This window comes from Orcinus orca, chromosome 6 (assembly GCF_937001465.1).
Source record: "Orcinus orca chromosome 6, mOrcOrc1.1, whole genome shotgun sequence".
Taxonomy (NCBI): domain Eukaryota; kingdom Metazoa; phylum Chordata; class Mammalia; order Artiodactyla; family Delphinidae; genus Orcinus; species Orcinus orca.
The window spans coordinates 54,698,817-54,723,641 of NC_064564.1; the positions used below are offsets into that span (position 1 = coordinate 54,698,817).

Genomic DNA, 24,825 nt, shown 5'->3' on the forward strand with positions numbered 1-24,825 from the left:
AACAGGAGGGGGTTAAAGCAGCGGCTGATTAGGGGGCTCTTGCTCATTCAGGCCGGGGAGAAGGAGGGTAATCGTAGTTATAATTGGAATGCTAGGCGAGCCTGTGGCAGCAGAGGCCGGCATGACACTGCACCAAGCTGAGGCACACCGTGTGTTCTCCTGAGGAAGTTGTCCCTGGATCATGGGACTCTGGCGGTGGCAGGCTGCACAGGCTCCTGGGGTGGTGGGTGTGGACAGTGACCTGTGCTTGCACACAGGATTCTCGGTGGCTGCAGCAGCAGCATTAGCGTTTCATGCCCGTCTCTGGGGTCCGAGCTGATAGCCAAGGCTTGCACTTACCTCTGGAGCTCGCTTAGGTGGTTCTCTGCTTTCTGTGGGCAGACAGAGAAGGAATTCCCTCTCCTCGCACACCCCGAAACAATGGTGTCCTGCTTCTTATGCAGGTCCAGACTTTTTCCCAGACTCTCTCCCAGCTAGCTGTCGTGCACTAGCCCCCTTCAGGCTGTGTTCACGCAGCCAACCCATCCTCTCTATGGGATCTGACCTCCAAAGCCCGAGCCTCAGCTCCCAGCCCCCACCCTACCCAGCAGGTGAGCAGACAAGCCTCTCAGGCTGGTGAGTGCTGCTCGGCACTGATCCCCTGTGCGGGAATCTCTCCACTTTGTCCTCTGCATCCTTGTTGCTGCGCTTTCCTCTGTGTCTCCGAAGCTTCCCTCCCACCCACCCCCCGTCTCTGCCAGTGAAGGGGCTTCCTAGTGTGTGGAAACTTTTCCTCCCAGAGTTCCCAGAGGCGCAGGACCCATCCCTATTCTTTTGTCTCTGTTTTTTCTTTTGCCCTAGGTACATGGGTATTTTCTTGCCTCTTGGGAAGTCTGAGGTCTTCTGCCAGCCTTCAGTACATGTTCTGTAGGAGGTGTTCCACATGTAGATGTATTTTTGATGTATCTGTGGGGAGGAAGGTGATCTCCACGTTTTTCTCCTCCGCCATCTTGAAGGTCCCCCACAAAACTTTAAATTTAACAGCAGTTTTATGATGCATTTTCCTCAATTGTATGTTTAATTATGGCCTCAAGAATTGTTGGTGATTCCTTGAAGACTACTATTCTGGTTCTCGTCATAATTTATTCTGTTCTACTCAGAGCTTAGAGTATCTCTAGTGAAGGTGGTACATATCACAGTGCAGCAATGTAAGGCAGTACTACTCAAAATGCAGGGCTGTGAATTGGTTATTACTGGTCTGCTATGAAATAAGGCAGTATAAATAACAAGACTTTCTCATAGAAGAAGGCATAAGTTTGATTTACATTCTGATACATGTTCCTTAGTGTTTGCTACTGACACAAGTCTACAGACCATACTTAGTTAGGTCATTGCCCTAAGACATTTAAATATATATCAAATAACAGAAAAGAAAGAACAGAAAGTATGCAAGACAAAGAGATTAGAACCAGTAGCAAATGGAGAGACAGAGACAGAGACAGAGACAGAGAGAGAGAAAGATTAAGAGGACTGTAAGAAGATTACGAAAACTACAGCCCAGCTCTGAATGGATTAGTAGCAACAAAAAAGAGAAAGCCACTTCCTGGATTCTTTGTCATTCTAGGTGGATCACAAGTGCAGTACCTTAAGGGAGAGCTACACAAAATGCAGGACTGTATAGTATTGGATAAGTCCAAAAAATTATTTACATAATGTTAGTAAGCAAAATAATAGCAGTTTCTATTGTTCTACTTCAAACTCAAAATAGTGTTCTTTATTGACAAAGTAATGTATTATTAATTTTAAAAGTCAGGATGAAGTTTCTCTCTGAAGCACAAATTTGGCTGAGTCACAAAAATCACTATAATACCTTTTTAGTTATCCAAAGAAAAGTTGAACAATTCAAGTTCCTAATGTATTGATATTCTCTGAAACTCCATATTACTGATTCTTCAATGTTTATCATTCCTACCTATTCAAGCTGTAATGTTTCCTTACGCATTCAAAATTAAAATACAGTGGTTGTACTCTTATGACACTAATGATACTGTTAAGTGAGAGTTTATACATAATAGCAAGGAAATCAGATTTGCAGGGCTAATTAAGAAGTGATATATCCAAAATGTGCTTTTGGCAGCAGCAGTTCATAATAAACTCATAAAATACAGGTAATCTCAAGTATCTATAAATCATAGAAAGTAATATTTTCTACAAATAAATTCATAAGGAAAATATAATATACACAAATGTTTTCTATTTGTATTATATCATTCTATTAAGAAAATCAAAGTTTTATTTTCAGCAACATAAACTTCTACCTAAAGATAATTAGTGATAATTCTTATTACATCTTTTTCCAGATCAAGGAAAGAAATAATTACATAAATATGAATACATTTATCATATTACTGAGCAAACTCTATAACAAATTGTCTCTTTCTACAAATATCTTTCTGACTAGACAGTACTCCTTAACAGCCAAACACGGAGCTTTCTCTAACTTTTAGAATAGTGTCTGACACTCACACAACACACAATTGATATTTTTTGAATGAGTAAATGTACTAGAGATAGCTGTTTTAATGATGGCCATGCATTTCTAAATCTCACAGTCCTATTTCCTTGCAACATTTGGTGTCCCCTAGGCATCCATGCCAAAAGGTAATGTTTCCTCTAGGTATCTATTTAAAAGGTCCTAGAATTTTATAAATTTTTTGGTGCCCTATCTCTTGCTTTGTCTCAAAGTGAAGATGTAAAACAGAACTGATGTTTGAGAAAGAAATCAATAAGATGTTCAGAGCTGAGATATTAAGAGCCTAGATGGAGGGTTTGGAAGTTAAGGACACAGAGGAATTACTGTATTTGAGTGACACTGCAAAAGAGAAAGTGACTGAACTTGGGAATTGATTTTCTGTTCAAAAGAGACCAAAAGATATCAAAGATTACCCTTAAGATGTGAAATTTAAAGAAAAGGAAGAAAATGGCATGTTTGTGGTAGTGAAAAAGTTAGGTAGTAAAAAAACTCAAAGGAGAAGCCAATAAGTTCTAGAGATAATATACTGAATTTGAAGAGCACCATAGGACATGAATTAGAAATGCCCAGGTAAGGGACACAGAAAGATATATAAAATAAGAAGTCCACAGAAAAAGATATAAAATGGCTCTTAGTCTTCACTCACACATAATAACAAAACCGCAAGTAAAACCTATTTCAGAATATCATTTTTTACCTTTCAGATAAACAAGGATACAAAAATTTGAAAACAATGCGATGGCCAGGATGTGGAGAAAATAGACACCTTCTTACATTGCTAGTGGAAGTACAAACTGGCACAACAATTTGGCAGTATTTAACAAGTATAATTGTATAGGTCTTTTGATCCAGTGTATAAGTTGTCTACTGCTAGATAACAAATTACCCCAGAATTTAGCAGCTCAAAAGAACAAACACTGGGAGATTGACTTCTCACATGACAGTGTGAGGAGCTCACTAATCTACCACCTAGTGAAACTGGTGACTGCTATTTAAAAAATTAAAGCCTCTTATGGTATCTGAACCAAGATCATTCCCTCCTTCTACCCTCCCAGGTCATCAAGGTGAAGAGTTGACTCCAGATTGCTGTAGCCAAGACAACAAGATTCCATCTCCCCCAGGTTCCCAGTCAGAGACCTTTTTTCCTAGGAAGAGCAACATATCACCATTTCTCATCCTCCCCTCCCCAACCCTCCCCATCCCTGAGGTAACTGTGGCTGAGGCCAAGTTCTAGGCAAGTGCAGTTGAGCCGTGAGGACCCATTCTTCTGCCCAGCCTCTGTTTGTGTAATAAAAGTTCTACCTCAGGTGCAGAGCAGTGAGAATGCTGGAGACCCAAACTCCCTTGCCCCAGCTTATGACACAGTGGTCCCACACCAGGAGAAGCAAGCCAAGAGAACGTAAGACTACTGCAATCAGCACATAGAACGGAGGTATCACTCAGAGAAGTATCATATGGTCCCACCTCCAGCTCCAGAGGCTTGGCTCAGATTTTGCCTGGTTGGGAATACAGGGTAGAGAGGCAGGATATAAAACACACAGATCCTAATCTCTTCCCAAAGGGAAATTACTTCATTTGCATCACAGTGTAGAGAAGTTCAAGCCTAAAGGCACTCTGAAGAAGAGTCAGGTTATGGTGAAAGTCAATTGGAAGGAGAGTTAAGATACAGGCTAAACTGTAGGCCTGCTGATTTGCAGGAGAGAAATGAGTTATAAGACAGATGAAAGAAGTCCTTCAAGGGTGGAAAATAATATCAAACACTGACTCAGAAATATCAAAGGAGCCACAATTTGATTAAATTGGTTTTTAGAGCATTTTATGCTCTAGGGCATTGTTGAAAACAATTGAGCAATCAGCCACCAATTTGTGAAGTTTAACAACTGGTTGTGGTCAAGAAAAGAAAGGAGGAGAGCCAAAATCACTGTCAGCCTAGGGTGACTGTGAGCATACCCAAAGCTGCACCCTCCTTAGGAGCAACATCCGTGACTTAACATTGTGGGAGGGGAAAGAGACTTTACTAAAATAATCCAGTTGGTCGCCAATCACATAAACAAGTTTGGAGGAGAAGGGTGCAGAACAGTAACCAAATTTGCTACAATACAATGTCTCAACCACTTCCCATCAAAAAAATTATAAGTCATGCAAAGAAACAGAAAAATATGACCCAGACACCAGGAAAAAAAAGCAGGCAACAGAAACTATCTGGGAGAGTGACCACACTTGGGAAAAAGAAAAAAGACTTCAAAATAGCCATTATAAATATATTCACAAAACTAAAGGAAACCATGGTTTAAAAAGTAAAGAAAGGTATCATAAGAATATTACACCAAATAGAGAAAATCAAAAAGGGAAAGAAATTGTAAAAGAACCAAGTGAACCAAGACAGTACAGTCAGCCCTCCATGTCCATGGGTTCCACATCCATGGAATCAATCAACTGCAACTCAAAAATATTTGAAAAAAAATTTTTCAGAAAGTTCCAAAAAACAAAACTCAAATTTGCCATGTGCTGGCAACTGTTTACATAGCATTTACATTATATTAGTTATTATAAGTAATCTAGAGATGCTGATGATTTCAAGTTTACAGAGGATATGCATAGGTTATATGCAAATACTACACTATCTTGTATGAGAGACTTGAGCATCCTAGGATTTTGGTATCTGTGGGGTTCCAGGATCCAATCTCCTGTGGATATTGAGGGATGACCATAATTTGAATCCACATGTGAAAACATTTACTGGTGAAAGTAATTATATAAACATAACAAAAGTTTAAAAGTACGTTTTCTTTCTACTTTCTTCTCCTAACTGATTTGAAAAGCAACTGCTTAAAATAATATGCACACAATGTATCGACAGGCTCAAAACATATAAAAAATGTATCATATGTGTAATATAATTGCCAATAACAGCATAAATGAGGTCAGCTGTAGCAAAGTTCTATTGGGCTAAGGAAATGACTACTGAATAATAAAGCAATAATTATAACAATGCATTGTTGTTTTGTAATATTAATAGATAATATGTATAACAATACCAAAGGGATTGAAGGGAATATAGCTGTATTTCAGTAATGTTTCTATATATCACTGGAATTAAGCTTGGCTAAATCTGAAGCTGATTTTGTTAAGATACATATAGCAAACCCTAGAGCATTAACTAAAAGAAAAAAATATCTCAAAAAATATAGTGAAAAATTCATTAAATTAAAATGCTACATTAGAAAATATTTACGTAATGCAAAAGAAAGATTCAAAGACATAAATACATTGAAAGTTAAGGATAAGAAAAACAATTTGCAAATAATAACCACAAGAAAGCTGGAGTAAATATACTAATATCAGACAAAATTGACTTTAAACAAAAAAGTCACTGAAGAAAAAGAGGCACATTTTATAACAAGTCCCTGACAGAGTCAGTCCATCAGGAAAATATAACAGTTATAAACATATACATACCTAATAACAGAGGACCAAAATACATGAAGCAAAAATCACAGACATGAAAGAAGAAATGGACAATTCAATTATAATTGTTGGAGACTTCAATATCCTACTGTGATGGTTAATTTTATGTGTCAACTTGGAGGGTATTTTTGGATGAGATTAATGTTTAAATTGGTGGACTGTGAGTAAGCATAATGCCCTCCATAATGTAAGTGGGCTTCATCCAATCAGTTGAAGGCTTGAACAGAACAAAAAGACCAGCCTCCCTGAACAAGAAATCTCCAGCAGACTGCCTTTATCTGCACCATCGACTCTCCCAGTCTCGAACCTAACAGCCCACACTGCAGATGTGGACTTGCCAGTCTCCAAAATCATATAAGCCAATTCTTTATAATAAGTCTCTTTCTATATATACATTCACACACATCCTTTTTGTTCTGTGCTCTCTGGAGAATCCCAATATAACCACTTTCAATAATGGATAGACAACTAGACAGAAGATCAACAAGAAAATAGAAGACCTGAGCAATATTACAAACTAGACCTGACATCATTAGAATACTCTTCTAAAAAATGACAGTTAAATATATATCATTTTCAAGTGCACATGGAACATTTTCAGGATAAACCATATGCTAGACTATTTTTAAAATACTCAATAAATGTAAAAGGTTAGAAATAATGCAAAATATGTTCTCTGACCACAATGGAATAAAACTGGAAGTCAAATAGAAAAACTCACAAATGTGTGGAAATTAAACAACACATTATTAAAAAAGCAATGGGTCAAGAGGAAATCAAAAGACAAATCAGAAAATACTGTACGATGAGTAAAAATGAAGGGACAAAATATCAGAATGAATGGGAGGCAGCTAAAATAGTGCTTAGAAAGAAATTTATAGCTATATATACCTATATTAAGCTAGAAGAAAGGTCCTAAGTCAACATTAGGTTTAATGTTCTACCATAAGACACTGAAAAATATAAGAGCAAACTAAACCTAAAGCAAATAGAAGGAAGGAATAAAGATTAGAGATGAAATTAATGAAATAGAGAATAGAAAAACAATACAGAAAATGAATGAAAACCAAAAGCTGGTTGTTTGAAAAGATCAACAAAACTGACAAACCTTTAGCTATACTGACAATATTAAAAAAAAGAAAAGCCTCAAATTACCAGAATCAGAAATAAAAAAGGGTATATTACTAATAACCTAATAAAAACTAAAAAGAATTATAACGGAATACTATGAAAAATTGTACATCAGCAAATTAGATACTTAGAAGAAATGGGTGAATTTCTCGAAAAACACAAATACCAAAAGTGACTCAAGAAAAAATAAAATCCCAAGTTGACCTGTAATAGGTAAAGAAATTCAATTTGTAATAAAAAAAAATTACCCACAAACAAAAGTATAGGGCTAGAGGGGTTCACCACTGAATTCTACCAACCATTCAAAGAAGAATTAATACCAGTGCTTCAAAAAACCTTCCAAAAAATAGAAGAGAAGAGAATACTTCCCAACCCATTTTATAAAGCCAGTATTACCTTGATACAAAAAACACACAAAAACGTCATAAGAAAAGGAAACTACAGACTAATACCTCTTATGAATACAGATGCAAAAGTCCTCAACAAAATACTAGCAAACCAAATCCAACAACATATTAAAAGAATTATGTATCATGATCAGGTGGAATTTATTCCAGGAATGTAAGGTTGGTTTAACATCTGAAAATCAATTATTATAATAAATCATATCACTAAAATAGAAAACAAAAAGCACATGATCATCTCAATAGATACAGAAAATATACTTGACAAAATTCAATAGCCTTTCATAATAAAAACACTTAACAAACTAGGAATAGAAGGGAACTTCCTGAACTTGCTAAAGGACATCTATGAAAAACTGAGAGATAACTTTATACTTAATGGTGAAGGAGTGGGTGCTTTCTCCCTATGATCAGGAATAAGACAAAGATGTCTGCTCTGGCCACTTCTACTCAACAATGTATTGAAATTCTAACCAGGGCAAGTAGCCAAGAGAAAGAAATAAAAGGCATCAAGTTTCGAAAAGAAGAAACAAAACTATTTCTATTTGCAGATGACATGATCTTGTAAGTAGAAAATCCTAAGGAATCTACCCAAAAACTTAGAACTGAAAAATGAGTTCTGCACAGTTGCAGGATAAGAGATCAATGTAAAACAATCAATTGTAATCTATACACTTAAACTAAACAATCTGAAAATAAACTTAAGAAAACAATTCCATTTATAATAAAATCAGAAAGAATAAAATATTAATAAATTTATCCAAAAAGGTGCAAAACATACTCTGAAAACTATAAAACAGTATTGAAAGAAATTTTAGGACAAACAAATAGTAACTGGAAAAACATCCCATGCTCATAATATAGAAGATTTAACATTGTTAAGATGGCAACATTACCCAAACTTATCCATTAAAAGAAGAAAAAGAAGAGTATAGGCTATTCTAAATTAGAGATATAATCCAGTGATCAAACTTAACAACACAAAAAAAAGAGATTTGGATAATACATTATGTGTCTCCTAATATGATGTGGTAAGAATCATATTACACCAAAGAAGATTTCTTTGCCAAAACATCAAACCTGAAACTGAATAAACCTCTAGGTCTCATTAAAAATTTATGATAATTACAGAGTAAAAAAGATTATAATCAAAAAAGTCCAGAATGTGGGAAACTCTACAGGATAAATAATCCAACTGATTCCAAAAATAAGTTGCAAATAAAAAGAGAGAAAGACGGAGAGGAGGAAAAGGAACCTGTATACTCAGTAGGTAGACTATGTTTGAGTCCTCATAGAAACAAACCAACTTTCAAAAAAAGTTACGAGAGAATTGGAGAAATCTGAAAACTGGATATTTTATTACATTAGGGAATAACTATAGAATTCTAAGTATGATACAGATATCATGGTTATGTTTTCAAAAGGCCTTATCTTTTAGAGATGGAGTCAATCCTTATTCATAGATTCAGAATTCGTGAACTTTCCTACTCACTAAAACTTATTTTAAGCCTAAAATCAATACCATTGCACTTTTTCAGTCATTTGCAGACATGCAGAAAGTGGTGAAAAATTTAAGTCACCTGAACCACATGTTCCCAGCTGAGGTCAAACAAGGGGATGCTCTGTCTTCTTATTTCAGCTCTCATACTATAAACAAGTATTCTTCTCATGGTCTATCTAGTACCACATTTTTCACATTTCTGCCCTTCTGGTGATGATTTCACTGTTTCAAATGACCACTAAGCATAGTGCTGAAGTGCTGTCTAGTGTTCCTAAGTGCAAGAAGGCTGTGACTTGCATATGGAGAAAAAATTGTGTTAGATAAACTGTGTTCAGGCATGAGTTACAGTACCATTGGTCATGAGCTCAATAGTAATAAATAAACAATATATATTAAATAAGATGTCTTTAAATAGAAACACATGTAAAGCAAGGTTATATGTTGATCAGTTGACAAAATGTTGTGACCAGAGGCTCATAGGAACTTAATCCTTTATCTCCCCTAGGAGCAATATTTCCATGTTTGCTAATTCAGTGTTCACATGACTTTATAAAACATAACTCCTGTGAATAACAAGAACTGACTGTAAACACCAATGGAATTGTGGGTAACATAACAGGATGTCTGGGATTTCCCTCAAAATAATCCACTGTGGTAGAGGGAGCAGAGGAGCAGAAAGGAAGTAGAAGTTTATAGATGAAACAAGATTGGTCATGTGCTGATAATTGTCCAAGCTGGTTGATGAGTAAACATGGGAGTTCATTAGTGTATTCTCTCTACCCTTGCATCAAATTAAAATTTTCCATAATAAAAACACATGCACACAAAAAACAAAAATATGTAAACAGACACCCCACCAAAAAACTTACAAGGACATTATAATAGAGTACCAAAAAGGCAAAAAAGTAAAGAATTATTGATAAGACCAGCATTTTTCCAAATGGGTACCAAGGGCATTTGAAGCAGTATAGGCATACCTCATTTTATTGCACTTTGCTTTACTGCGCTTCACAAATACTGCATTTTACAAATTGAAGGTTTGTGGAAACCCTGCATCAAGCCAGTCTACCAGCGCCATTTTTCCAACAAAATTTACTTCATGTCTTTGGGTCACATTTTGGTAATTCTCACAATATTTCAAACTTTTTCATTATTATATTTGTTATGATAATCTGTGATCAGTGAGTGATCTTTGATGTTACTATTGAAAAAAGGGTATAACTCTCTGAAGACTCAGATGACAGCATTTTTAGCAATATTTTTAAATTACGTACGTTGTTTTTTAGACATAATGTTGTTGCACACTTAATAGACTACAATGTAAACATAACTTTTATACGCACTTGAAAACAAAAAATTTGTGTGACTTGCTTTACTGCAATATTTACTTTACTACAGTGGTCTGGAACTGAACCCTCAAAGTCTCTGAGGGTTATTTAATTGAGCGGGATTATCCTATTTATTTCAGGATGTTTAGCAACCCCAGCCTCCATCTACTATGTCATTGGCACCACTGGTTAAAACCAGTGATTCTGGCAAAGCTTTATCCACAAGGCCATTTATCACAGCATCATCATACAATTTTCATAAAAAAAGGAACCTTAATGTACAACAACAAGACACTGATTAAATAATATGGCATATCAAAATAATAGAATATATTGTAACTCTAAAAATATTATTTTCTTTTGAATAATAATTATATTCGTCTTGAAAATAATGAACTGACAACATGTCACTGACTTGCCCAAATCACACTGCCTTGAGTCTATTAGCCTGGAAATAAGAAAAAGGGTCCAAAACGGACAAATATCTGAAAGACAGAAGGATGGACTCACTGAGACAAACCCAGAGGAGAAAAATCCAAATAGTGTCTACAATGGAAAAGGAAGCTATTTTTTTCTGGAAGAGGCTCAGATAGGCTCTAATTACCCAATTAGTAAGTATGGAGAGCAGAAGTCCACAGGAATCAAGATGACTAAGGAACCATTAATCAAAAATCTGGGCTTCCCATTCATCCATGTTCAGAACAGCTACCTGCAGTATTTGCCTATAACAAATGGCCCAAGGCTACTTTCAAAAGAACCATGTTCCTGAAAAAGGTCCCTACTATGGTTGTTGGGACAAACAATACAATCAGAGAAGTGACTGACTTAAGAGCCTACTTCTCATTCTGTACAGTGAAGCCCATTTGCCATACATCCCTCAGGAAAGCTTGTTGATAGTCCCCTCCCTTCTCTTACACAATGCCCATAGTCAATCCTTTCATTCAGATGAGAAGCCTCTTGGTAACAGTTATATAAAAATGCAAAGTAAACTCATTAAAAGCAACATTTCTACATTAAGCAATATAGACCTTCATACAAAAACATGAACAGTCAGTAAAGAATCATCAAACACTTGAAGAAAACTATCAGCATTAAAGTAAAAGAGTAGGAACAAACAGAAGTTACCCAACAGGAAACAAAGATAATGTAAGAAACAGAGAAGAACTTAAAAATTATAATCACAAAGATTAAAAACTTATCCTTTTAAAGAAGACTGCTATGAAAAAGGAAACATCAAATAAAAAATTTCTTAGAAGTAAAATTTTGATTTCTAAAACTAAAAAAAAATCAAATAACTAAATAGGGTAAATGGAAAAAAATCCATGTACTGATGGAAGAAAATGTAAGAAGACCATTCAGGAGACAAAACTAAAAGATGGAAAATATGACAGAAAAGAAGGCCAAGTTCAGAAGGTCCAATCTCTAACAGAGTACAGAAGGAAAGAACAGACAAGGGGGAAAATATGAGAATCATATTTTTCTTCAATTGAAATAAAATCTCCAGTCTTGATATTGAAAGAACCCACAAAGGCTGAGAAGTTTGAATTTTTAAAAGACTCAAATTAAAAGATGATGTTGAAATTTTAAAATATCATATATATGAAGAGAAAATCCTAAAAACTTTAAGCAAGCTACCTAGAAAGAAATAAGATCTCACTTGCACTGGGATCACACATACACTTGATAACACCACTGTATGCTAAAAGAAGATAACAAAGCTATACTTCAAAAAATCTGAGGGAAATTAAATGTACTTAAAATTTTATGTTCAGCTAAAGTATCAACCAAACATAAGGACAAAAGAAAGACATTTTAGGCACGTAAGGTGTCAGAAAGTGGACCACTTATGCATCCCTTCTGAGAAAAAAATTTTGAAAATATAATCCAACAAAAGAAAAAGGAAGACGTAGGATCTTAGAAACTGTGGCACTAGTTCAGGAGTACAATAAGAAGAAATCCGAGGATGGCAGCTATGAGTAGGTTTAGAAAGCAATTGGCCAAAATTCATACCATAAACCAAAGGGCCCAAGGAAGAATGTCTTCAGCCCATTATTCAAATGTCTGAACACTGACATTCTTTATGCTAAGAAATAGCAGAAAAGAAAAGCAATTAGAAATTCCAGGGGGGAAAAAATGTTGTCCAGGAAGACCAAGGCACAAATATAAAATAACTTAAATGTAGCATAATTTGGGTAATTAATGGACTATAAAGAAAGATATTCTATTTGACTTTGATATTTGGAATATTCTTTTTTTGTCATACCATTTCCCTTATCAACAGGTCCAAACACACTACATGGTTCTCAAGGAAATAATATTTACATAATTATAAAATTATAAATGCAAATTACAAGTTTCCAATTTCAAAAGTCAATTCAAATTCCAAGGTATCTCATTGTGGACATCAGAATTACCTGGACATCAGATCTATGGACACCAGAATTACCTGGAAAGCTTATTTTAAAGACTCCTGGGCCCCATCCCTAAAGATTCAGTAGATCAGGGGAAAGTTCCAGAGACCTGCATTTTAAGAAATTTTCCAGTCCCCAAGGAAAAGAGGAAATTCTCTTCCAAGGAGGAGCCACTCAGCAGTGGACCTGAAGAGGCTGCTGCCAGCAAGAGCAGCAGCTCCAAGAAAAAGAAAAAGCTCCAAAAGCTATCCCAGGAAAATTAGAATGGACATTTCCCTAGTAGGGCATAACTTGCAGAGATATTTCTCAACCCATCCCCTATAGCCCAATAAAAATTTTTAAAAATAAAAAAATTTTTAAAAAGAAATTTTCCAAGTATACCTTATGCACATTAAATTTTCAAGATTATAGCTGTAAAGCAGTAATCTCCAAAATGTTCCATTACATATCTTATGAGCAAAAGGCTTTTGAGTACCCACCCCAAAATATATGTGTATATTTATTTATAAATTGTTGATATACTTTTATGTGACCGCATATTATGTATATTATAAAATGTGAAAAATAAAAATCTTAAAGAATGAGAAAGATGACCTAACAATAATTTATTATTTGGTTCTGTCTCAACCAAGAGTAAAGGGAAAATTAAGAATCGCTTTAGAAAGTTGTAAAAAATAAATTAGAAAGTTGAAAAATGTATACAACTAAAAGGAGAGGAGGATAATGAAAGAATCACAGAAATGACAAAAGAAATCCCAAGAATATATCTTCTGAAGTCCTATTCTGCTAAAAAACAGTAAAACTGAGAGTGATCACATTTAATCTCTAGAATGACTGAGGAACTAATAAGGGTACTTCAACAAAATACTTAATTCTGATCATCAAAAGGAAAATCTCATTGATGAATTAGACATACAAGACCATGAGAAGAAACTAATTATTCTGTTTTAAGATTTCACGATAACCAAGGATGGTAAAATTAGCCATGGGTATGTATCATAGATTTTTCAAAGTCAAATTCCAGACAATATTAGAATGATCCCAGGGCTAGCGACTCCAAAGGTGAATATACTTCAAGTTATCAAAAACTGATATTCAGATTATATAATCATAATTCCAATTAAAAAAAAGAAAAGGCAACCATATGCTTAGCTTCTCATTTAGGAAATATAATGATATCCATTTAATAGGAAAGCAAGTGTTTTAATTGCTATCTACGTGTCATGAGACTACTGTATACCAAATGTTTGATAAGAAGTACCCAGCATCACTCCACTGTTTCTAATGACCAAGGAGAGGCCCAATAATCTATAGTTAAATGACTGGGCATCCCCTCCAGGGTAATACGGAAATCTCTCAACCTATTCCGGAACACTTACTCTACTCTGGCAAGGTCAACCCAGGCTCTCAAATACACACTGCAATTATCTTAGGGGAAAACTGAGCCATGTCTAGGAAGGATCATGTCTAGGAAGTTGCCTACAGGGTCAGTCTCTGAAGCCAAACAACAGGAACTTCTCCAATTTTTAAAGTTGAGTAGTAAGAGCTTAAAATATACACACACACACAAACACATACACAAAGTTACCTGCAAACTTACCTGCAAACTTCCCAAATATGTCAGAATATGAGTAGAAGATAAGGCCTAGCTGTACTTAGCAAACTGACACACCTTGAAATAAATCCAGTAATTATAATATCATGCTCAACATTCCTTCGGAAATCAAATGAATCTCTTCAGGGGATTAATGCCAAGTGTTAATTTTAATAATGAAGAAAAACAAATTCAACAAACTAAATACTGATGAAAAAAATAACTTGGAAACTCACCTTTCCACAACCAAACTGATTGCTTGCGTGAGATCTGGGTTTGTCACCTGGAGACGTTTCCACAAAGACCATACGAATTCTTTATCAGCCTTAAAGAAATAAAAGACATTTTAAATTCATTGCTTTGTAGCTACAGCAGAGAAGGCAAGATACTGCATTAAATTAAAAAATGAAAAACGTAATTACTTGATCCCTAGTTCTATAACTATAAAACAGATTCTTGAAAAGTATAACGGGAAAGCTTTATTTTAAAAAGTTCTTACACTGGTAACCCACATTTATTTTACTATTTCTCCTACTCACATTTGAGGGTGCAAATGCTGAAGGGCTGAATATTAAGGTAAATTTGTTCTAAAATGAGACTGTCCTCTAACTATTGCTCCATTTTCAGCTGCCCTTTTCAGCAAAATTCCTTGAAACAGCTGCCTACAATCATGGTCTCTTCTTCCTCACTCCCCACTCACTCTGTAACCTCCTCCAGTCAGACTTCCCTCCCCACCATAATGCTAAAATCATTTTTCAAGGTCCTCTATATTATCAATTCTTAATAGGCATCTCAAATTTAATTTATCCAAAATAAAGTTTTTGACTTCCTACCCTCTTACAAACCTGCCCTCTCTGCATCTCAGTAAATGACACCACCACCTACTTATTGTTTAAAAACTTAAGATCTAGGAGTCAATCTTGGTTGCTCTCTTTCTTCACATTTCATATCCAAACCATTAGTAAATCCTATTAGCCTTACCTACAAAATATATCCCAATTCTGAACACTTCTACCTAGTACAAGTGGAACAAGTACTATCCACCATCTTACTACGAGTCAACTCCACCACTTGCCTAGCTCCCTATAATGGTCCCCTGGGTTCCTTACAGCTCAAAATCGTCCAGTGGATTTCCATCAGATTAGGAAAACAATCCAAACTCTACCAAGGCCACATGACCCTACACATCTGGTCCTCCAGCCTCATCTATCACTCACCCTCTTGTTCACAGGGACCTTCTGGCTCTACTTGTACCAGGTCCTTTTAAATATACAATCTACCAGATTTTCATGTACATTATTACCTAACGTCGCTCAAGTCTTTGTTTAAATGTTACCTCTTCAAGAGAAGAGAAGTCTTCCCTAACTACTATATTTATAGCCACCAAAACCCACAAATCTCTGGAAACCCCTTACCCTGTTTAATTATTTTTTTCAAATCACATTTCATTTTATAATACTATATTTGTTTGGTAGTTTATTTGTTTGGTTTTACTTCTGTGACATCATCTATTCTCCCCTTCCTCTTAGTAACAGAAACCATTTTTGATCTTTGCTGCCAACTAAGACTGGCCTCTCTTGCCTATGGGCTCTGTGACTGAGTTCTGCCAATTAAATATAAGAAATGTCATTGGAAACCTTAAAATTGGACTTAAGTTTACCAAATGTGTTACAATTATTTTTTTCCAGTATGTTGTTGCTTATTTGACTTTATTTATGATGGAGACTTTTTGGGAAAAGGTAGTTATTATTTTTATATATTCAAACTTATCTTTTTCATTATGGCTTATGGTTTTCTTCTACAAGTTAAAAAAAGGCCTTCTCTACTCCAAGATTGGAAATATATTTACCCATACTTACTTCTTAAATTTTTATGTTTTCATTTTTTAATGTTCAAATCTTTCATTTTGTTTGACTGTTTTTTAAAGACTTTTGACAGCTGGAGTACTGCAAAGTACTACCTTACCTAACTATTCTTATATGTCATACTTTATCTTTTAGAAGCAAGAATTCAGCATTTAGGTATTAAAATGATTTCAGTTAAGGACAAGAAATGTCAATATATAGAGAAATTACATGTCATAAACCTCTGGTGAAGGAAAAGTTAAACTATGTAACATTATGTGCTCTTTTAAAAGGTATGTTGATGAAACTACAAAATCCCTGAAACCAATGTTATCTGGAGATTTATCTTATAGTTTGCCTTGGTAGAGTTTGGATTGTATCCTATAGCTTATCTTTGATAAGATAAGATAAGATATAGCTTATCTTATAGCTCTTCAAAACAAAAGAGTAACAAAAAAAGAAAACTACAGACCAATATCACTGATGAACAGAGATACAAAAATCCTCAACAAACTACTAGCAAACAGAATCCAACAGCACATTAAAAGGATCATACACCGTGATCAAGTGGGGTTTATCCCAGGAATGCAAGGATTCTTTAACATACGCAAATCAATCAATGTGATAAACCATATTAACAAACTGAAGGAAAAAAACCATACCATCATCTCAATAGACACAGAAAAAGCTTCCAACAAAATTCAACACCCATTTATGATAAAAACCCTCCAGAAAATAGGCATAGAGGGAACTTACCTCAATATAAAAAGGCCACATATGACAAACCAACAGCCAACACTGTTTTCAATGGCGAAAAACTGAAATCATTGCCACTAAGATCAGGAACAAGACAAGGTTGCCCACTCTCACCACTATTATTCAACATAGTTTTGGAAGTTTCAGCCCAGCAATCAGAGAAGAAAAAGAAATAAAAGGAATCCAAATCGGAAAAGAAGTAAAACTGTCACTGTTTGCAGAGGACATGATACTATAGAGAATCCTAAAGATGCTACCAGAAAACTATTAGAGCTTATCAGTGAATTTGGAAAGTAGCAGGATACAAAATTAATGCACAGAAATGTCTTGTATTCCTATACACTAATGATGAAAAATCTGGAAGAAAATTAATGAAACACTCCCACTTACCAATGCAACAAAAAGAATAAAATACCTAGGAATAAACCTAAGGAGACAAAAGACCTGTATGCAGAAAACTATAAGACACTGATGAAAGAAATTAAAGATGATACAAACAGATGGAGAGATATACCATGTTCTTGGACTGGAAGAATCAACATTGTGAAAATGACTATACTACCCAAAGCAATCTACAGATTCAATGCAATCTCTATCAAACTACAAATGGCATTTTTCACAGAGCTAGAACAAAAAATTTCACAATTTGTATGGAAACACAAAAGACCCTGAATAGCCAAAGCAATCTTGAGAAAGAGAAATGGAGCTGGGGGAATCAGGCTCCCTGACTTCACACTATACTACAAAGCTACATTAATCAAGACAGTATGGTACCCGCACAAAAAGAGAAATATAGATCAATGGAACAGGACAGAAAATCCAAAGATAAACCCATGCACATATGGTCACCTTATTTTTGATAAAGAAGGCAAGAATATACAGTGGAGAATAGACAGCCTCTTTAATAAGTGGTGCTGGGGAAAATGGCTAGATACATGCAGAAGAATGAAATTAGAATACTTCCTAACACCATACACAAAAATAAACTCAAAATGGATTAAAGACCTAAATGTAAGGCCACACACTATAAAACTCTTAGAGAAAAACATAGGCAGAACACTCTATGACATAAATCACAGCAAGATCTTTTTTGACCCACCTCCTAGAGAAATGGAAATAAAAACAAAAATAAACAAATGGGACCTAATGAAACTTAAAAGCTTTTGCACAGAAAAGGAAACCATAAACAAGACGAAAAGACAACCCTCAGAATGGGAGAAAATATTTGCAAATGAAGCAACTGACAAAACAATTAATCTCCAAAATATAAAGGCAGGTCATGCAGCTCAATATCAAAAAAACAAACAACCCAATCCAAAGATGGGCAGAAGACCTAAATAGACTTTTCTCCAAAGAAGATATAGAGATTGCCAACAACCACATGAAAGGATGCTGAACATCACTAATCATTAGAGGAATGCAAATCAAAACTACAATGAGGTATCACCTCACACCAGTCAGAATGGCCATCATCAAAAAATCTACAAACAATAAATGCTAGAGAGAGTGTGGAGAAAAGGGAACCCTCTTGCACTGTTGGTGGGAATGTAAATTGATACAGCCACTATGGAGAACAGTATGGAGGTTCCTTAAAAAACTAAAAATAGAACTACCATATGACCCAGCAATCCCACTACTGGGCATGTACCCTGAGAAAACCATAATTCAAAAAGAGTCATGTACCACAATGTTCACTGTAGCTCTATTTACAATAGCCAGGACATGGAAGCAATCTAAGTGTCCATCAACAGATGAATGGATAAAGAAGATGTGGCACATATACACAATGGAATATCAGCCATAAAAAGAAACAAAACTGAGTTATTTGTAGTGAAGTGGATGGAGCCAGAGTCTGTCATACAGAGTGAAGTAAGTCAGAAAGAGAAAAACAAATACCATATGCTAACACATACATAAGGAATCTAAAAAAAAAAAAAAGGGGGGGCTTCCCTGGTGGCGCAGTGGTTGAGAGTCCGCCTGCCGATGCAGGGGACATGGGCTCGTGCCCCGGTCCGGGAGGATCCCACATGCCGCGGAGCGGCTGGACCCGTGAGCCATGGCCGCGGAGCCTGTGCGTCCAGAGCCTGTGCTCCGCAACGGGAGAGGCCACAGCAGTGAGAGGCCCGTGTACCGCAAAAAAAAAAAAAAAAAAAAAAAAAAAAAAGGTTCTGAAGAACCTAGGGGCAGGATAGGAATAAAGACGCAGATGTAGAGAATAAACTTGAGGACACAGGGAGGGGGAAGGGCAAGCTGGGACGAAGTGAGACAGTGGCATGGACATATATACACTACCAAATGTAAAATAGATAGCTAGTGAGAAGGAGCCACATAGCACAGGGAGATCAGCTCAGTGCTTTGTGTCCACCGAGAAGGGTACGATAGGGAGGGTGGGAGGGAGACGCAAGAGGGAGGGGATATGGGGATATATGTATACATATAGCTGATTCACTTTGTTATACAGCAGAAAGTAAGACACCATTGTAAAGCAATTATACTCCAATAAAGATGTTTAAAAAAAATAGAAAAAAAAAATAGTAAAGAGTCACATGTATTTTTCACCTCAACTCCTCTACCTAAAATACTAAGCAAGAAAGGTTAACAAAAGTAAAAACTTAAAAAAAAGTAGGTTTTCAACATTTACAAAATAACTGAGTTACTCCAGCTTAACTAAGTGTGACTTACTAATAAAGGACTTAGCTCTAATACAGTTAGAAGGACAAAGTAAGAAATCAATAAATATCTGATGAAAAAAATCTTTACATATTAATTTATACATTTTTTTCTCTTTCTTTTTGCTATTGTTATGGTTAATGGTTATTTCACATCTCCTCTTTAATCCCCACCAAGGAGAAAGTAACAACAAACTCTCCTTAAATTGTTTTTATCATAGAGGCCAGAAAAAAAAGCAACCAGAAGAAAAGACTCCTCCAGAAAGTCTATTGTTAATTTATAACTACAATTTATACCCAGAAGTCACTAGGGGGAGACCTTTCTAATTTCCAAATTTCTCTATTAAACTTCAGTTATTAATTTCTTTTGTTATTAATTTATGATCAGCAATGGTATTCAGATTTTGTCACCTAAAAATACTCAAATGTATAAGTGATACTTGACTTGAGAAAAAGAAGTAAGTTCTTTTGTGAGCAATAAAATGCTACAAATGGATTGTGGGACTATTGTACAATATGTATTAGTTTTTGTAAGTTTTTTAGTTATTTAAATGCTATATAATCTTCAATGTGGATTATACCTCTAATTATTAAAAAGACGCTCCTTCATATACAAAAAAAAAGCCCCCAAAAAACACAAAACTAGTTTCCAAACTATTCCACACATTATTAAAACAAGGAAACTAACTACTACCAACCATATTATCTTTATATTTTCCTTTCCTTTGGGCATTTAAAATGTTCTTTTCAAAAATTAAAAGTAAAAATCCTTAAATATTACTCATTATAAAATGCCTTATTCTTACTACAAAACTTCCACACAGAATCAAATAATTTAAAATATAAATTTAAAAATACTACTCCTTCTCACAAAGTTTATTAAACTCAGCCAATGAGAGCTGACTAAATGCCCGAAGATTTGGGTCTGAGTTATCTTAGCAGTGGATTGGCTTTGACTTTCACTTATCAACATGGAAATAAATATCAACTTTACAGACACAGATAAACAAAATTATCTTTTTCACTGGGTACCTACTCTCCCACCACCTAGTTTAGTATATGCCAACATAATAGGCCCTCGATTGACCTCTACTGCACGAATGAATTCAACAAACATATGAAAACTATTTTCTATATTTAAACAAATTAATTTCCTACCAGAACTCAAAGAAAACAATGGAAAGAGTTTAATTACAAAGTATGGCACAAACTAGCCACTCACTAAATTATCATTATGAAAAATAACTGTACAAAAAGATTCATCTATTAGAATACAGCTCCTAACAACAGTGAGAATTCTAATTATACAACATGTTCTCAATTTTTTTTTCTTTTTTTGACCGTGCTGCACTGCATGCAGGATCTTAGTTTTCTCACCAGGGATCAAACCTGCACCCCCTGCAGTGGAAGCGTGGAGTCTTAACCACTGGACCGCCAGGGAAATCCCTCAATTTTGTTTTTTCTTTGTGAATGACTGGACAAGGTTTCAACACACCTAAATGTCTACTAAAAAATGTAACTGGTTGATTTCTGTAGTTATATACTCTTAATTCCAACATCACATACATCATGAAAGTTAATTTCATCATGAAAGTTGGAGTAATACACATATATTTCATTTAAACGCCATAATATATCTTTACCTGAAATTGGTATATAGGTTTAGTAAATATTTTTGGCTGTGACTAAAAAGAGAAATATGGTTTGAGATATACATAAATTTGTGTGTGTGTGTACACCTGTATGTGTGTCTATACATATATACATTACACATACATAACTTTTTCTTATCTGATATTCTATAAGTGGTAAAAAATGTGCACATACACATACCCACAACCCCATTCTTGGTCACAAATAGACCACAATCTTGAAATACAAAATCAAAATTAAGAGTATGGTGAAGTTAGGTTCTAAATCAGTGAATAAAGCATGACTGTCATGAACCTGAAATTGATCTTTGGAGTACCTTTGAAAGTTCCTTAGAAAATGCTAGATTTGGAAGCTAACCTATTCTCAGTAAATCCAATACGGACAACTTTTCTTCCCACACTGAAATCAACCACTTTTTCTTCATCTAAGTATGTGTATGTTGCTTGCTAACCTGGGGCCATATGAAAAAAAGTTTAAATATCACAATCACATAGAGTAGGATGAGATACTCATATTAAGAGAAACAGTTGAAACAGATTGTTTTCTATTACATGCTTATTCTGAGTCATTCCAATGGACTGGAATGGTACATGGAATCACTTTCTTTTTCTTCACCAAGCACATATAATTGAATTCCTGTAAGTTAAACGTGGGGAGAAAACCAACTAATTTAAATGAAGCTGCAACTTATGACCAGAGACTAATTAATTAGTGGGGTTCTTTTTCCCAAAGTGTGCATTTTGCCCATTACTGGGCTGTGAAATTAATTTAGTAGATATTAGCAGCACTTTCTTAAATAATAGATTTTAAAAGAAAACATCAGAGTTCAGGACACACAGGGTAAATATTCTTTCTGAAATTATATGCATGTGTATGTGTGTCTACTTACTAGGTTGACGTAAAATGAATTTCTTATCTTGGGTACAATTTTTGAGAGCTGTGGAAAACACAGGGGTTAATACTATGTGTTCTTGGGTACTGTGATTTCTAGCTTAATATATAAGTGGAAGAACTAATTTTAAAAATGTAAAAGTGAATGTTTAATTACTTAAATGCTTTTTATAAAACAATTCAATTATTATGTCTCCCAAATTTCCCCAAAAGCAGGAGTATGATTTGACTGAAGTTTTATGGTATGGGATAGTGCCAACCTCATCTCACATTACTGGAATGCCTATGATCATCTAACAGTGTCAGTACTATAAAATCTCAAGAACCATTGTTCTAGGCTACCTATGACCATCTCAATTCTTACATCTTCCGTAGTCCCATTTTGAAAGAATATAATAGTTAAAGGATTGGGGGAAGAGGGTCATTGGGCTGTTTCCAACAGACTGATTTCTTAATCAAGTCAGTCACAAAACTAAACATCTTAGTTCCTTATCCAGCTCAGGGCATAACTATGGTAAATACAGAGTAAGGGGTAGCGGAGAAAGGGTGTAGAAGATATGGGCAAACAGCATCTTAGATTAGGACTTGCCAAAGTAACAAAGCCCTTTATCATGGATTCACATCTTTAAACTACCCAAAGGTGAAGACTGAGATGACAAAACGCTTTAATTCCTTGGTGTCTTTTATTTATCCCTTTGCTCCTTACCCAGTGAAGAATAGAGAATGGAAAGTCAAAAGGAGGCAGTCATATAATACCTCCCCAACTTGTTTAAGCAAAGACATATTCAATTTGAACAAGACTACTGTGTTTTTACATCCTTGACTCAATCAGTAAAATCCTGCAAAAGAATCCAATAGAATTATGAGAATGAAATTCAGGAATTTTTATTAATCTAAACTTATGATATTGTTTATAAAGTTACCTTGTTGTTTAGCAGTTCTTAATTGGTTCTGTCTTGAAGACAGAGTGACTCAAAGATCTACTGTTGAGTGAATTCCGAACATTTAGTCACCCAACCCTGTTAAAGGTTCTGGTAAATTCGGAGAAGAGATGGTGGTAAGGATGCAAAACTATAAAGGAAAATCAAATCTTTCTGAACATGAGTAGTCAAGCCATCTTTGGTATATACGAATAACAGGAAAGTAATGTTAAAGCAATTGATTTAGTAAATGCTTTTCCCAGGCAAGATGAAAATGAGATTTCTCTCTCCAGAAGTATGGAATTAACTTAGTTGGTTAATAAATATTAAGCATCATCTACTGTGAATGAAAATTCCCAGCCTGAGACTCCCTAAAAATTATTGGTCTGTTTTAACAACTTAAGTTTTACTTAAGAACAAGGGCAAGTGTGGGTTTGACAATTAAAAACAGGCTCCTTCATCCATGGGTTTTATTTCAATAAGAGTGTTTCCACTTTCCCATTCCACATTTCAACTCAGGGATTGCACTCCTGCTGCACCAAGTACCACTACAGTCACGACACAGACCTTGGGCTTGGGGGCGGTAGGGGTGCGACTGTGCGTTTTGGTGGGATCCAAGTGAGGTCAACCAAACCCAGGGCGCCTTGGCCGACCCTGCCCGCCCACTGTCCGGAGAAGGGCGGGAGCCCGAGGTCGGCGAGCCGGACGAGGCCGCCTCCCTCAGCCCAGAGCTGCGGGCCAGGCTGGGTGTGGGAGCCGGCACCGGGCGCCGCCGGGCGGAGGTGGGTGGGTCCCAAACCCGCGCAGCTAGGCAGCCGAAGGCAGAAGGAGACGGGCGCATTTCCCCACCGGCCCCGGCCCGGCTGTGGAGGAGAAAGACCGGCGGCCACCTCGATACCTGACACAGGGCCAGCTCCTCCTTTACGCTGCTCAGCTCTTCCTCCAGCAGCTGCGTCCGGGTCACCATCGCCTCCTCTACCGAGATGCCCTCTAGTCGCATGGACCCCATGGGCGCGCTGTGGAGGGGAGCCTGAGCCGCAGCTGTCCGCCCTGGCCCTCGCTGGCCCTCTGACCCTTCTTCGCCCCGCCGGGGTAAATCGCTTTTGTCCATGACGCCCTCCCGCGCTGCGCCCGCAAGACCCGAAGTGTCGCTTAGCAGTTCGTGTGCCACAGCTCCCAGCCCAACACGTGGGGACCCGGGCCCCAACTGTCGCGCGGCGGGCGGAGGGAGCTGTGAGGGCCGCAAGCGCGCCGCCATGGCCGCGGCTACTAACGGATCAAGTTCCCTCTAGGAAACTCCTCCTCCCCTTCCCCATCCGAGCAAGCCCGAAGCTCCGAGCTGCGCATGCGCCCGACTTTTCCCGCCTTGGCGCGCGGCGTTTCGCGCTCGCGGGTCCTGGCTGGCTTCCCACGGGCCGCGCGCCCGGCGCGAGCGTTAGCGGCGCACGCGCCGTGGCCCGAAGAGTCAGGCGGCTCCGCCCCGCGCACTATCCCCGCGTGCCCTGGTCAGTCTTTAACCTGCAACGTCACGGCTTCCCGCACGCCTAAAATCCTACCGGCTGCTTTGCGCCTAGCTTACATCCCACTTCTTAAAGCCTTCCTTGACAAGCCCCTACCCCCAAATGATCCCTAACTGTGAATTCCTCTGCCTTCAAGGCCCCTGCCAACTCGTTTGTCACGTTTCATTGACCGCCCTGTAGTGTTAGTTATAGGGCTAATCCCTCCAGCGCTGTTGTAAACTCC

At 36.7% G+C, this 24,825-nt stretch overlaps 1 protein-coding gene across 8 annotated transcripts in view; it reads right to left on the minus strand.

Annotated features, from left to right (window-relative positions):
* CNTLN (centlein) overlaps positions 1-24,404 on the minus strand; it is a 331,436-nt gene extending 307,032 nt beyond the window's left edge. For 7 of the 8 annotated variants that reach the window (XM_033439732.2, XM_033439731.2, XM_049711050.1 and 4 more), the window contains exons 1-2: positions 23,981-24,404; positions 14,586-14,674 (exon numbers count right to left, since the gene is read on the minus strand). In XM_033439732.2, coding sequence (XP_033295623.1) covers positions 14,586-14,674; positions 23,981-24,340 — 449 coding nt within the window. In that variant the 5' untranslated portion in view covers positions 24,341-24,404. The remainder of the gene's footprint in view (positions 1-14,585; positions 14,675-23,980) is intronic. The other variant, XM_004276111.3, reaches the window with a different exon arrangement.
* Positions 24,405-24,825: the final 421 nt, after the last annotated feature.